We start from the raw sequence: 16,225 nt of genomic DNA on the forward strand, positions 1-16,225 counted from the left end.
ATACAATAGCTTCCTAACTGGAAGACGCATTATTATGGATTATAGAATATAGCATTTTAGCTACAAGTGACAGTTTAAAGTTAAAACATCTCAATGATGGATTTGTTTCTTTCAAACATGCAGCTTTTCACTTCACAAGGTGTTAACTGATGGACTGGAGTGGTGTGGATTACTTGTAGATTATGGTGATGTTTTTATCAGCTGTTTGGACTCTCATTCTGACGGCACCCATTCACTGCAGAGTATCCACTGGTGAGCAAGTGATGCAATGCTACATTTCTCCAAATATGATGAAGAAACAAACTCTTCTACATCTTGGATGTCCTGGGGGTGAGTACATTTTCAGGAAATTTTCCTGAATCTCCTTGTCTGTCCTGACTCAAATGTTTACTTCAGTGTTTCTGTACTCCACCTAAAGTAATGACCATATTCAAAAAAGATTATTATTATTATAGTAAGAATCGTACATACCTATAGCAGAAGTTTCGAATCTCAGAACAGTTTTTATTTCACAAAAGTTTAAAAAAAGATTTCAGATAAACTAAAGTGCCAGGTCATGAAATCTAACTAACTCTAATAGGTGACAACAACATTTTTTTTCTCAGTTCCACCCTCTCTCTCAGTTTTCTTTTCTCATCTGTCCCTCCCACTTTATTTTTCTTTTTTTGTTATCCTCTCATATCTCGCAGTTCCTCAGGGAATTAAGTAGGAGAGAATGGGCCCTCTACTGATTGGGCACAGGTGTTCCTGCTCTATAGCTCAAAAGACTGACTTCCATGTAAAGCACTATTTGTAATATTTCAGGTATTGTCAAAGATGAGAGTACTGGAGACACTAGGTGTTGTAGTTTTAGTGACTCTAACACAGGTAGATTTATAATTCTGTTCAAATAAAATATTCATCTATGAATGCTTTTTATAATGTATTACATGTCTATAATATAAAATCATTGTATAATTATTAATATTATTATTTGATTGTTCTTATTTTTTGGCAGATACTGACCACTCAGGCACAAGGTAAGCTAACTTCTCCAGAAAATGATTTTTTCCCCCCCCAAGTTTGTTTCATTGCTGGCTTTGGACAAGTCATTCAGGGGTCCGGTCACATTTTTATCAGGCCTAATTTTGTATGAAGGAGTGAGGTAAAAATATAGTTGCTCTAGTTAATTAGCTCTAAGGTGTTGTGGGATGGAGTTATGATCCATTTGAAAACAAATACATATATGAGCGTATGGTATATATATGACAAAAATCTTTCGATTTTGCATATCAGCATAATTTGAAATTTCAAGATATTAAATAGCACCTTTTGCTTTTAATTCCACATTTTTACAAAACCTAATAATCTTGTTCTTATGCTATCTTTTGTTCAAATGAGTTAAAATTATTATACTTACAAATATGTGACCCTGGACCACAAAATCAGTCTTAAGTGTAAATTTTTCAGAAATTGAGATTTATACATCATCTGAAAGCTGAATAAATATGCTTTCCATTGATGTATGGTTTGTTAGGATCGGACCAATCTTAGGTTTAAACCCCAAACCCAGCTGTAAACCTAATCTTAAAATCGGACTGGTTGTTTGGAATGTTGTTCAAGACTTAATTCTTTATCAAACCCTGGTTTTAAATTGGTTGTACCTTCCTTCTTTTGGCCTTGGATAGGACAGTGGCAAAATTATACTATATTAGATTAGAAACCTGAGCCCAGTGTAGAACTAAACGAGGCATGTTAAAGAGCCACAAACTGTATAAGCTTACTCTGCTTTTAAATTTAGCTTTAATATAGACAATAACACACCACATAATGATCATACCTGCTGTCTATTGGAATTAGATTTTAACAGGTTATCAAACAAGATACTAGGGTTTAAACACAGCTCAAGTTCCTTCTTTTAAATTATAGTAAGGTCCCACAATATTAAGTCCACAGTGACATTAAGAACAAGAAACCCACTTCTGGTACAGAAGAGCTGGGCTCTCTAGAAATTCAGAAAAGCAAACAGGGAGAAAATTACACTTATTTGGGATCTACTTGTTGGTCATGTTACCCTAGGATAAACATCCAAATCCTTGAATTAACCTAACTTTAGAAACCCTACAATCTGGTTGATACGAATGCTGTTCAAGCCCCAGCCCTAAACCTAGCCATACATTTTAAGCCTGATTATTTTTTCCAGGACCAACAAAGATAAACTTGTCTAAGCTAGGTAAATCAAGTTCAGCTGGAAATGGTAGTGGAAATGCTAGGGATTCTTTGCTTTGAATTATTAAAGCTTGGTATAATAGTATCCACATGAATGTTTTAGTTAATCATTTAAATGCTCTTCAAGGTCAGTTTTGGTCATTCATTTGAAAACTCTCACACAAGTCTCTCTCTCTCTCTCTGCCAGCTCTGGGTCCAGTGACAGCAGTCTCAGTGAGCTACACCTGTGCTAGTGGATCTGCTGTGGTCTCCTGGACAGCTGTGTTTGGAGCCACTACCTACCGTGCCACTGCCATAAGTCACAGCGGTGCAGTTTTGTCCTGCTCCTCGAGCACTACAGAGTGCCAAATCAGAAATCTAGCATGTGGGGAGAATTACATTGTACACGTCACCGCCCTGTCAGACAACTGTGAGAGCACCGGCAACGCCACCACTTCCTTCCAAACAGGTGAGACATTGAGACAACAAAATCCCAAACCAGTTTTCCTCTCATTCAGCTTTCATAACCTTACTGGGTGGCATTCAAGGGAAAATAATCTGAACTAGAATCAGCATTGTGGTGTGCATCCTGGATATCTGTACCCCTGCACTTCTAATTGTCAATGCCCTCTATTCATCTGTGATGTTTAAAGACACCCGATCCACAACAGAGAAGTCACACTTTCCCTTGAGACAGCATTGTCTCTGCTGGATTGTTTTGAATAGTCTCGCAACAGCAAGTGTTTTTTTCTGTTATGCCGACCCATTTCAGATAGATCTGTGTCCATAGACAAAGACCCAGGTCACAGTTTGGGTGGGAAGCAAGAAATGTTTTTTTATTCAATAGAGGTGTATTTGTTACATGAAAGATATGATGCTTCCAAGTTATTGCCATTTATCTTGATTGTGAAGTTATGAAAGGTGGCACCATATGAGAAGGCTAAACCACTTCAATGGTATTAATTCTCAATTAATTGTATAATGGATGGAAAAAAGGCCTGACAAAGTAGCAACTGTTGCTCAGTTATAGTTGTGATAATATATAGTGCCACTTGTGACAACACAGAGAATGCAATGTGTTCTAAATTGTGTTAGGAAGCTTGAAGCTAGAAACATTTACTTTCATGCACTTGTTCAGAATGTGTTTCGGGCCAGAGCCTTTAACTGAGCTATGGTTTCAGTTCTCTACATCTGAAAAACTGGCCTTAAACATGACAAAATTCCACTGGGTCTGTGCTTTGCTTCCCCGTAGACTTTCAGTTAAGTCTCAAAATTAGAGATTCTCTCTCTTTTTTTCTTCTTCTTCAAAATCAGACAAGAGCTATCCCAGATGTTGTGTGTTCTCAGGCAGGGAGCAGGTACACACCCTGTTCTCTGCCAGGGAAAATATAGTCCCAGGAGAACATCTTTTTTTTGAGTCATGTGGTCTTTGTTACATGCATCGATCTTTCCAGAGCAGCAAGAACTGTAGTAACAATACACTGAAACCCATTACAGAAATTCAAATAACAAGATTAAAAGATTGAAGACACCAAGGACTAAGGTTTGCTTTGTATAGCCCATTTTCTTTGTTCTTACTTTCGTGCTTTTCTCACTAAACTTTAATCCTTCTCTTTCCACACGCACTTACAGTTCCCTGCGCTCCATCCGATCTGATGCTGTACCGGGAATGCAGCAGCAATGTCATTGTCTTTTCCTGGGCTCTAAACAATTACTCCGCTTATTACTATGCGAGGGGTGTGGACTCCACTGGCAAGGTGATGGAATGTATGACCACGGAAACATCCTGTTTCTTTACCGACACCACATGTGGACGCCTTTACAACTTCACCGTCTCTGGTTCTTCATCGTCGGTCAGAGAGCAGTGTAGCACTGCAATCAGTTCATCGATGCAAATCCGAACCGGTAACAATAAACATTTGCTGTCAAAGTGTACATGTGTTTATCTTGACTGTAAGCTTGAGTAAGCCTAAATCTTGATTTTAAGCTTGAACAAACTCAATATAACACAGCACTAATACCTTAACGTGGTTATGTTCCTATAATCTCACCCCTCAGCACCCTGCCAAGCAAGGAACATGCGCACATCAGCGGACTGTCAGACCGGACTTCTGACCAGCAGCTGGGAAGGTGCAAATGGAGCACTGCGGTACACCGTAGAGGCCTTTGGTAACCGAGGAAATCAGAGCTACTATATATGTAGCTCACTGACGCAGAGCTGCACAATCGCCGACATAAACTGTGGAGAAAGCCTTACCATGCTAATCACTGCGTCGGACGATGAGTGCTCCAGCGTTCTGTCTTTGGGAGAAGTAGGTCAGACTGGTGAGTGACAAAGAACCCTGGTGGACAAACATGGGAGCTTACATACGATTAGACTGTCAGGGCCAAATTTGTTGCTAGCCTAATTTAACTGAAAAATAATGGAAGTGGAAAATAAATTGTGTTTGTGAAATGGGTGTCTTGGTGGCTAGTGAGTAGCACTTTTGTCTCACACCAAGAAGGTTCCAGAGTCCCACGGAGCTCCAGTTTTCCCCACAATCCAAACACATGCAGGATAGGTTGACTGGAGACACTAAGGGCCAGGTTTACTAAACAGGGAAAATTAGCATGAGAGCGAAATCCTACAAAAAGTGCCGACTGGAGTGGAAAGTTCTGCGGTTGCTCTACTGACAATGTACAAATCAAAGTTGGGATCCAGGCTCCAAACCATGGATAGGACAAGTGGTTTGGAGAATGTGGAAACTTAGACCACTGTAGCTTGTGTTTAAATAAATAATGTAGTTAGCTTAGTTATTTTAGATTTCCTAACCTGCACCTGATTTAGCCACTGATTTAGACCACCCCCCATCATTTCATCAACACCCCTTCTCCCCAAAACCACAGAAATGCCAACAAACCAGAATGTGCTAAATGATGCTATGCAGAGAACATTTCTGATTGGCTAAAAATGTGCGGGCAGCACTCAGGTTTATCTTTTTGCTGTTTATAGCTTATGTGACAATTTATACATGCCTTACATGTTCTTATGTCGTTTATTTTTTTCTAGCCCCCTGTGTACCTCAAGATGTGTCTGCATTGATGGAGTGCGGTTCCGATTCCATCAGTCTGACATGGGAGGCTTCATTAGGTGCTTTTCTCTACTTTGCCACGGCGGTGGATCAGTTCGGGACTGCTCAAACTTGTACCACATCAGATACGAAGTGCAAGATCAGCGGGCTCCACTGTGGATCCATATACAACGCCTCTGTGATTGCATCCAACATCAACTGCAACAGCTCTGTCAGTGACTCCATCAGTGTAGAAACAGGTACAACACATATGAAGAATGCAGTTTCCTCGATGTCTGACACCTCATAACCAATTTCCTGCCCCCTCTCTCAGCTCCCTGTCCCCCTGGGAGTGTAGAAGCTCTTCTGGACTGTCAAGAGAACCAGGCATTGGTGAGCTGGATGGGAACTCGGAGTATGATATCCTTCACTGCCACCATGGAGGACCAGGTCGGTGGTCTTCTCAGTTGTAGCACCACTGCCAACAGCTGCCAGATCCCCGACTTGAAGTGTGGCCAGGTTTACGACATTAGTGTCATTTACCATGATGGAATCTGTCCCAGTATGCCTTCCCATGCCATACAAATGAAGTCTGGTAAGGAAGGATTAGTCCACTTCCCTTCTGTTATTATTCTTTGAAGGTGTACTCACACTATTAATTAATAAATCACTGGAGGTCACCAGTCTCTGAGCTGTTGGTTTCTAGAGGACATTCTTACTGATCTAGGTCATATCAGTCTACTCTTGATTTTTTGTTGTGTTTTCTCTTGCTATTAATATCAGGGAAACAAAAGTTTCTCAACCAGAAGACTTCTCTGGTCAGATATCTGAAGAACTTTCAAACTCCTTCTTTACCGCTAGATTCTAATGTAGATAAAATTCTCTCTCAACAGTGCCATGTGGTCCAACAAATGTTCAGGCTGAGGTGCAGTGCCCGTCAGATGTCCTCTCACTCAGCTGGGACAGAACAGAAGATGCTGAGGGTTATATCGCCACTATAGTCTCCGAGACCTCTGGAGAGCTGGTTTTCTGCAACTCTACCTTGCCTTCCTGTAATGTGAGCAATCTGCAGTGTGGCGATTCGTACTCAGTACAGGTCATGTCGTACAACGGCTCCTGTGTGAGCATGCCGAGTTCACCTCTAGTGGTTAGAGAGGGTGAGGCGTTGACTCATTCACTAAACATTAGCTTCATATCATCATTTGACTTCAGTGCCACTGTTTGAGTGTTATGCTAATGCTTTCGACTCTGCCCCGCTAGTGCCTTGTGTGCCCACTGATGTGACAGCCAGACGGACCTGTGGCAGCAGCACAGTGGAGGTATCGTGGAGTGCAAGCCGTGGTGCTCAGTCCTATGTTGCTGTTGCTGTGGGTGATGACGGGCACCGTACAAAGTGCTCCTCCAACACAACAACATGTAGAATCCCTGACCTGCACTGTAGCAGTGTGTACTCCATCAGCGTGGTGGCTGTAGATGGCAATTGCTCCAGCTGGGAGAGTCAGAGCGTTACCCTGCACACAGGTGAGGCTATCTGGGTAGTGATGTCTGATTTGCAAACACATCGCTCTTTCGAAGCAGTGTTGTTATTGTTAACTGAAACTAAAACGAATAGCTGTCGTTAATTGAAATAAAGCTGAAATAAAATATTATATAAATATTATATAATGAAATGAAACTTAAGAATACTTAAATGATCATCAGAAATGTTGCCTTGACAACTAACTGAAATAAGTTATAAAACTATAAAATAACAAATACTTGCATAAAAATTACTAATACATTTTAATAACGACCAAATTTTATTAAAATCAATAGTACTGTAATATAGAAATAATACTAAAATAACAAAGATTTGAATCATTTATATATATTTGTATATCACTTGATTGTAAAGGAGAACTTTGTTTGCGAGTAAAATTGTAGGTAGTTGAAATGTATTAGGTGCAATAAGTCGTCACAATTTCTCCAGTTGTTGTTGCTGTTCTTTATATATATATATTATTTGATGGTGTTAAGAATATTCTTTCTTTCATAAGGCCATTTTTATGATGTCCTCTGTGTGACAATTTTATAAAATTGTAAAAAACAAAAATAGAATGAGTAATATTAATAAATTCAGTTTTATTATTATTATTATTATTATTATTATTTTACAAATAAATTAAATAAATGTAAAAAAACATGTTTAATTCGAATTCATCACAGGACGTCATCTTTCCAAAAGTATAACATGTCAACTGCCTATAAAATATGATTTTTTTTTTCTTTTGGTACACAAAATTTGACTCAAAATTCACACATTGTTTAATGTCTATGCAATTCAATGTCTATGTAAGTAATTAAGTCTTCCACATGTGAATATGACTCTTTTGCTTTTTAGATTTCAATGGATGAATTAATATAAATGTCAAAATGTCTTTGTATATGTACAAAAGAACAAACAATCTAGAGCTTTTTTAAAGGGCATTTAAATGTCTTTTGTCTAAAGTGACACTGATCCACTCAAATTTCTTCTCCTTCTCTTTCCCCTCTTTCTCTTGTTCAATAGTTCCCTGCCCACCAACTAACGTCCAGAGCACTATGAACTGTAGTACCAACTCCGCCACTCTGTCCTGGACTGCCAGTCCTAACGCAGTGTCCTACAGAGGCAGGGCTTCAGGCACAGATGGCCACACTGTGACGTGTGATGTCAGAACTCCAGGGTGCCAGTTAAACGGCTTGCACTGTGGACAGGAGTATGTGTTTGTTGTAACTGCTTCTGACGGAAGCTGTGAAAGTCCAGACAGCGTCGAGAACCGACATGAGACAGGTATCACAATAATAATAATAGTAGTAGTAATGATAATAATGATAGCTTACATTTTCTTCAGCAATCATCATCCCTGTTATGATCCCAGAGCATCACATAGAGTGTCTCTTTCTCTCCTCTCCTGTTGTTTTCCAGCACCGTGTGCCCCTCAGAGTGTGTCCAGATTCCTGGACTGTGCCTCTAACAGCCTGAACGTAAGCTGGGCTCTCGGTCTCACAGATCTAAACTACACCGTCCTTGCCAAGACTACAGGTGGCACTGTGCTCAGTTGTACCACAATGAGCTCTGATTGTATCATCACTGGTCTGCAGTGCGGAAAGAACTACACCGCTGTCGTCACAGCAAACAACGGAGAGTGTCAAGGGCCAGAGAGTATGGCCCGTCCTGTTCAAACAGGTGAGATTTCTGTAATGCAAAACGGGTCACAGCATGTCAGAAGAATTTAAAATGAGAGATTTCACCCAAATATCAAAACAAAAAAAAGTACAATTGAGAAATACTTTCTGTCTCTCTTCTGGCAGTGCCGTGTATTCCCACGTCAGTCCATGCCAATGTGCAGTGTGTGAGTAACACAGTGAGGGCATCATGGGGTCCGGCAGCTGGAGCTTTGTCCTACACCGGTGTTCTGATGGGCCCAGGCCATTACAATGAATCCTGCCTGACCTCTGGCCTCTCCTGCTCCTTCAGGGGCCTGTCCTGTGCACAAACCTACACGCTAAATGTCATCTCTCACGACAGCCAATGCAACAGCCCAGTCAGCCCCAATGTCTCTGTCACAACAGGTAGGAAAACACAATCTGTTTCACCTTAACATGAGTTCCGTGAGCTGCCTTCTAAGTTTGGATCATTAGCTTAGCACATTGCTAAGTAACGATCCAAAAGTCTAAAGCCAAAAGTATACCTCCCATGTCTGTGTTCTGCTCCATGGACAACAGTGACTGCGCAAAAGATTTAAGCATTCAAAGCCCATTCGGTAGTGCGCACTTTATCACATTCAATTTGTCAATGCATAACAGACAGCAAACGGGATGAATGAACATGCAAATTCATTCTCTAACACTAAATCTCTAACACTTTTCTCAGACAATGATACATGTGATGTTGCCTTAGAATTTCACCAAACAGTGCTTAGAAGAGTGCATAATGTCTCTGTAGGCATCTTACTGGGCTTTGCACTAACCTTTGACCTTTTCCAGCTCCCTGTGACCCTGAGAGCGTGACTGCAGTGCTCAAGTGTGACTCTCGCACAGTAAATGTGTCGTGGCATGCTGCCGCTGGTGCCAGCGTATACACGGTCCTGGCACAAACACAGAATCAAAGCATTCCTCTCTCTTCCTGTCGGACCTCAGCCACTTCCTGTGACCTCACGCAAATCCACTGTGGGGAGGTTTTTAATGTCACAGTGTTTGCTGATGACGGAGCCTGCAACAGCTCAGCACGGGCCAGCACTACACTGGAGTCGGGTATAGAGAGCATGTCCAGATTACAGTCTTTAACTTTAATTTGGATTTGCTTGTGTAGCCTAATGACTTAATTTCCCTTAATTTCTCTTCCTGTGTAATGTCTCAGCGCCATGTCCTCCGACAATGAGGCCTCCTTCACTGAACTGCAGCACTAATGCGGCCCTTGTGTCCTGGGTGAAGGACCCAGATGCTGTGAGTGTCCGTGTCAGTGCCACCTCTGACCTGGGACACACTGCCTCTTGCAGCTCTTCTGCAAACAACTGCTCCCTGGACGCCATGCTATGTGGTCAGACGTACAATGTATATGGTGTGGCCCGGGGCCCTCAGTGTGAGAGTGCACCTAGTGCTCCATTCAGTATTGTCACAGGTAGGTACACCACATATTCATAATTCAGCATCAAATGAGCAGTGTTGGGGGTAACGTGAGTTATGTAATCAGATAATATAACTAGTAAAGTAATGCATTAGTTTTAAATTTACAACCAAGTATCTGAGTTACTTTTTCAAACACTTTGTTTTCCCATTTACTGATTGACAGCTCTCCTGTCCCCGTGTTTTGAGAAAGCGGGAGTAAGTGCACAGGCCAGAGGCATTTCCTTTAGCCTGAGGCTTATTCATTTCACTTTTGGTGTGAAAGGGCCTTTACAGTTGCCAAATATAAAACTTTTGGGTTTTTTGTTATTAAAAAAAAACTAATTAGCAAGCCCAGCCCCTGTGACAAAAAGTAACACAAAAGTAATATAATGCATTACTTTACATTAAAAGTAACTAAGTAACACAATTAGTTACTTTTTCATGGAGTAACGCAATATTGTATTGCAATATTGTAACTTTCCCCAACACTGCAAATGAGTATGAAATTATTTGCGTTTTAGAGCACTACACATACATTTTTACCTTTCTGCTTTGAAATGATAATATAATTGGTTATTTTTTAAACAAACACTGCCTTTACAGTAAGTGGTTAATTCTGGTAGCACCTTTAAATTCTGCATCATTAGTCAACTAATTTAGAAACACTTTTTGTCAAAAAGAGGCTTTAATGTAAATAAATGTGTTGTCACATGACAGGATTACTCCATTTCCCAATAATGTTCAAGGGTACTTTAGACTTAATCTAGACCTAATAATAGTGAAATAACCTAAAGTAAACTATATTCTGAAAACTTTTCACTGTATCAGTATTTTTATGGTCCCATGAATTGCACATTGTGTATTGCATATTGTGAAACCGAAAAACGAACAAACCTTAACCCTAACAAAACAACAAATATTATAAATAAAATTGGTTACACTTTATTTTAAGGCACCCTTGTTCCAGTGTATTTACACAAATACGTATGGAGTAATTTTAATTCACAACAGGTACTTACTATAGATATGGGTTAGGTTTACGGTTAGTTACTTGCAATTATTCATAATTTACTGTTACCATTATGTTATCATGATTTAAAATGTTTTAGTGGCTGAATAATTGACATCCATGTACAATATTTATATATACTACGAAGTAGCTCCGGCTAGGGCTGCACGATTAATCGAATGTGATAGTCATGCGCATTTTGATAGTAAAGCCGGTTCTGTGATCAGTAGTAAATCATCACGTGCTTTCAGATGGAGCAGCATTTACTACACAGAGCCGTAGTTCACTGACAAGCTACGCAAAAAAATCGCAGACGATTTTATTGCGTGATTATGAAATCGAAGAAATCGTTGGCGATAATGACAGCTGTTTGCGTAGCTTCTCAGTGAACTACGGCTCTGTGAAGTAAATGCTGCTCCATCTGAAAGCATGTGAAAATACCACATTTAATAACATATTTTTACTCCAAACTCACTTCATAATTCAGTCGAGTGTTTGAAATAAATCCTTCTGTGAGATGTGGCTTCTTACACAAAATAAGGCACGCAACATATTTCATAGCATTTAAGCCGTGATAAAGGCATTGCATTATAAATATTCTTTATTTTAATGAAAATTATAATAAGAACTAAACCGTATATTGCCGTAGTCGTGTGTTTATTAGTCACGTTGAATCAATGAAAGCGGTTGAATCTTCTGTTTATCCAGCTACCGCTATAGGGATTTTCTGGTATTTGGAGTTTCTGCGCGAGAGCGCCCTCTGGCCTTCGGATGGAGATTTACTGCTGATCACAGAACCGTGCTTCACTGAAAGATATGCATGACAATCGCAGCTTCTGTCGAATCACGATCTCGATTCCATTTCGATTTATCATGCACCCCTAGCTCCGGCTGCAATGTTCTTCCACAAGATGCATGCAGTTTTGTTTATTAACCGCTAGAGGGCAAGCCATTGCATAGTGTACCTTTAATGTAATTAATTGACAATTAAATTAAAAGTCATGGAAACAGCATAAAATTAAGTATAAAGAAGAGAAGAAAGTCTCGTGCTGTAGCAGTTCCCCATGATGCCAAAATAAACATTCAGAGCTTAATAAAAGCACTCTTCTGTTACTGTTTGCCAGCCCCCTGCACCCCTGCTGAAGTGAGCGCTAACTACAGCTGCGGCACCAGCACAGAGCTGAGCTGGACTGACAGTCTGGGCCGAAAGAGCTTCTATGTGCTTGCACAGACGAACAATCACTCAGACTCCTGCAGCACAGTCCAAACCCACTGCTCCATCAATTCACTGAAGTGTGGAAGTCTTTATAATGTCTCTGTGGAATCAATTTCTGGCCACTGCAACAGCAGCCATGCAGTCCACACACAGCTACAGACAGGTGAACACTCATAAACGCAACACTTATTTACCTGCGCAAACATTTAAAATCTTTCTCTGATGATTTACTGAACCTTAAAGAAGTCGTATCGTATGTAATAATTTTTTTCATTACCATTTCCACAATCATTATAACCCTTAAAATTAAACAGGCCTTTTTTTGCCGATTTAGATTTCTATGTAAATTGCCTTGTTGCATATTAAATCAGTTTCAATAAATAAGCATTTGTATGTCTGGAGAAGATAATAATGATACTTCCTGTCCTCTCAGCCCCTTGTGCCCCAAAGAATGTGAGTGTAAGACTACAGTGTCTGAACAACACTGCCATTGTGTCGTGGGAGGGAAGTCCTGGTGCCGTGGGCTATAACGTCACTGCTGTGGGACATGATGGTGATATCAAGCACAGTACCGTCACTGGCACCAGTTGTCAACTACCCAACATGCACTGTGGGCAGACCTATGACATTGTAATCACACCCTTCTCTCAGACATGCACTGGGTTCCCGACTGCTCCCTACACTTTCAGTGCAGGTGTGTATTGGCAGTTTCCACAAATGGTGTACAAATTGCAGTCTCATTGCTTTTGTAATAAATAATAAAGGGACAAAAACCATGTATTTTGCAGTGAGAGCTATAAGATAAACAATTATGTAAGATAAACTTAACATAAGCTGAACATTAACATAAGTGTCGAATCTCGAATGTGTCCAACTAATTCTTTAAACTGAAGAAAAAGTAGTTTTGATTGTTAATCTATTTTAATTAGCAAAAATGCAACCCAGTTGCCATGTGACTTCCAGCAAAGTCAAATATTTTGGACTTTTTCACATTGTGAAAAAACACTCATCTTTTTGGGTGTACTAAAATCCCGTGTCTACGTTGGTCAGTGTCTGTCGATGCAGTGTGAATGGGCCTTAAGATTATCAAGCCAAGTTTTGTGCACTATCTTTGAAAAGTTCCAGTTACTGTACGAAGGACATTCTAGGGATCTTGCTGCATCAATTTATTTAAGCTACTTAATTATCCGTAATTTTAGTACTAAGAAAACCATTTTTTCTCTCAACACCCCTTCAGGTTCCTGTCCTGCCAGTGATGTTCAAGCTTCTCTACAATGCAATGATAATGTGGGACGTGTCCACTGGACTGCTGCCAAAAATGCTGAAAGTTACATTGCCATGGCAATGGGTACGGATGGCCACACCCACACTTGCACCTCCAGTGGCACCAACTGCACCTTCAGTGATCTGCACTGTGGTGAGGACTACACTGTTACAGTGGCTACAGTGGAACGTGGGTGTCAGAGTCAACCCAGCACACCTGTCAATCTAAAATCAGGTCAGGAAACAGGAAACAAAGTACTATACGAGGTGTCTTGTCTGTGGCATTACACACAAATGAACCTTTCTCATTTTGACCCAATTCCTCATTCTTCAAGCTATCTGCCCACCCTCGAATCTGGCCGGTTACACCAACTGTGCTACGGATGACATCAGCATTACATGGGACCCCAGCCCAGAGTCTGGAGTCACTTACTTCCTGTTCATCCATCAGGTGGATGGGCTGAACTCCACCTTCAGCACAACACAATCCTCATATGTTCTAACAGGGTTGCACTGTGGAATGAGTTTCATTGTACAAGCAGCTGCTCAGGACAGTATTTGCACCAGTCCATACGGAAGCCCAACACAGATCTACACAGGTATAAACACCTAACATTTTCTGTTATCTTCACAACAGCTACAAACAGCATTAGACTTCTTACGTTTACAAGTATGCATGGAAAAATGTACAGTAAACCAGATATTATTGCAAGGTTCTTGAAAAGGTTTATTTTATGCAGACTGTGCATTATCTTGCTTTTTACAAGGCTACAAATCAAATAAGTTAAAAGAAAAACAACAAACATATATATTATGTTAGGGCAAAGTTGGTTCACTCGCATTACAATGAATGTGAGAAATTGCAACATGCAATATGGAGGAGTTTTGCTTGCTAAATAAAAGAGACTATCACCAATCGGGAAAGTAATTTCATCACTGCAGCTACAGTTTGAAACTCTGGTTCTTATTTACATTTACATTTAGCAGACGCTTTTAGCAGAAGCAATCAAAATCAACAAAAGAGCAATGATATGCAAGTGCTATAACATGTCTCAGTTAGCTTAATGCAGTTGTGACGGGGCTGACGAGACATGAGACGTGTGGATCCATCTGCAGGCTTTATTAAAGAGACGTGGTAAACAGGCAGGGTCAAACAATGGCAAACAGGTATATGGCGGGCAAAACACAAGAATAGTCCCAGGGCTAGCATAGGTCACCGATCGGCAGACAGAATCACAGGGGCGAGACGAGAGGGAAAAATCCAGGAAAACAGGCAAAGAGCAGAAACCGCGAAAACAGGCAAGGCAAGGCAAGGCAAAACAAGGAAAACATAGAGACTCGGAATGGGGTACGGTCTAAACAATACTCAGCAGAGAATGGCAGTTTGAGTGGGTGTTATATAGTGAGTGAGGTGATAAGAAACAGCTGTGTGCAATGAGTGCAATCAGTGCAGTGTGCAAACCGTGCAATGAATGATGGGATATGTAGTCCGGGGTGCTATGCAACAGTTTGTGTTGTGCGAGAGTCAATGTAATGGAAAGGGTGACCTCTGGTGGTGAATAAACGAAAGTCCATGGACCGAATTCGTGACAGCAGTACATGTAGCAAGTTTTTTTTTTTTTAAATCATATAATAAATAAAAAGAAAACAGATAGAATAGAAAAAGAATAGAGCAAGCTAGTGTTAAGAGGCCTTTTTGCTTTTGTTAATTGTATAATAAATAAAAAGAAAACAAATAGATAGAATACAAAACGACTAGAGAAGTGTTAGTTTTTTGTTTTTGTTTTTAAAGAAAACAAGCAGTTAGTAAATAAATAGAATGCAAGTCTAAAAGGGGCAAGTCTTTTTTTAAAGAATAGAATTAGAATAGAGAGTGCTAGAGTTAGAGGGTCAAAAAAAGTTGGAAGAGATGCGTTTTTAGCCGATTCTTGAAGATGGCTAAGGACTCAGCTGCTCGGATTGAGTTGAGCAGATCATTCCACCAGGAGGGAACATTTAATTTAAAAGTCTGTGAAAGTGATGTTGTGCCACTTTGGGATGGCACAATAAAGCGACCTTCACTTGCAGAACGCAAGCTGGTAAAGGTTTGACAGAACAAGAGTTTGAACAAGGAGTTGTTCTGAAAGAAAGGGCCTGATCTTCTCGATGTTGAATAAAGCAAATCTGCAGGACCGGGCAGTTTTAGCAATGTGGTCTGAGAAAGTCAGCTGATCATCAATCATAACTCCAAGGTTTCTGGCTGTTTTTGAAGGAGTTATGGTTGATGTGCCTAACTGGATGGTGAAATTGTGATGAAATGATGGGATTGATGAAACCACAAGCAGTTCTGTCTTGGCAAGGTTGAGTTTAAGGTGATGGTTCTTCATCCAGCAAGAAATGACTGTTAGACAAGCTGAGATGCGAGCAGCTATAGTCAGATCATCAGGATGGAATGAGAGGTAGAGTTGAGTGTCATCAGCATAGCAGTAATATGAAAAGCCATGTTTCTGAATGACAGAACCTAGTGATGCCATGTAGACAGAGAAGAGAAGCGGTCCAAGAACTGAGCCCTGAGGCACCCCAGTAGTTAGATGTTGTGACTTGGACACCTCAACTCTCCAAGATATCTTGAAGGACCTATCTGAGAGATAAGACTCAAACCACTGGAGTGTGGTTCCTGAGATGCCCTTTGCCAAAAGGGTTGACAGGATTCAAGTGTTTTTGCAATTAAAGGAAGAAGGGAAACCAGTCTGTATTTCTCTAAAAGAGATGGGTTAAGGGTGGGTTTCTTAAGTAGTGGGGTTATACGAGCCTGTCTAAATGCTGAGGGAAAAACATTTACTTCCTGTACCATTCTTATTGAAACAGTAAGTGTCCTGAGATGTGCACTTAGGA

General features: G+C 40.4%; 1 protein-coding gene across 1 annotated transcript in view; it reads left to right on the top strand.

Annotated features, from left to right (window-relative positions):
* The window catches only part of LOC107565964 (serine-rich adhesin for platelets-like), a 49,651-nt gene that overhangs the window by 7,032 nt on the left and 26,394 nt on the right, over nt 1-16,225 (top strand). The window contains exons 2-17 of the mRNA XM_016251311.1: nt 2,396-2,656; nt 3,820-4,092; nt 4,246-4,512; nt 5,237-5,497; nt 5,572-5,832; nt 6,131-6,394; nt 6,498-6,758; nt 7,786-8,046; nt 8,182-8,442; nt 8,568-8,828; nt 9,243-9,509; nt 9,616-9,876; nt 11,997-12,251; nt 12,522-12,782; nt 13,326-13,586; nt 13,687-13,950. Coding sequence (XP_016106797.1) covers nt 2,396-2,656; nt 3,820-4,092; nt 4,246-4,512; nt 5,237-5,497; nt 5,572-5,832; nt 6,131-6,394; nt 6,498-6,758; nt 7,786-8,046; nt 8,182-8,442; nt 8,568-8,828; nt 9,243-9,509; nt 9,616-9,876; nt 11,997-12,251; nt 12,522-12,782; nt 13,326-13,586; nt 13,687-13,950 — 4,200 coding nt within the window. The remainder of the gene's footprint in view (nt 1-2,395; nt 2,657-3,819; nt 4,093-4,245; nt 4,513-5,236; nt 5,498-5,571; nt 5,833-6,130; nt 6,395-6,497; nt 6,759-7,785; nt 8,047-8,181; nt 8,443-8,567; nt 8,829-9,242; nt 9,510-9,615; nt 9,877-11,996; nt 12,252-12,521; nt 12,783-13,325; nt 13,587-13,686; nt 13,951-16,225) is intronic.

The sequence above is a fragment of the Sinocyclocheilus grahami genome, unplaced genomic scaffold (genome assembly GCF_001515645.1).
Source record: "Sinocyclocheilus grahami isolate Dianchi unplaced genomic scaffold, SAMN03320097.WGS_v1.1 scaffold1037.1, whole genome shotgun sequence".
In the NCBI taxonomy this organism is placed as follows: domain Eukaryota; kingdom Metazoa; phylum Chordata; class Actinopteri; order Cypriniformes; family Cyprinidae; genus Sinocyclocheilus; species Sinocyclocheilus grahami.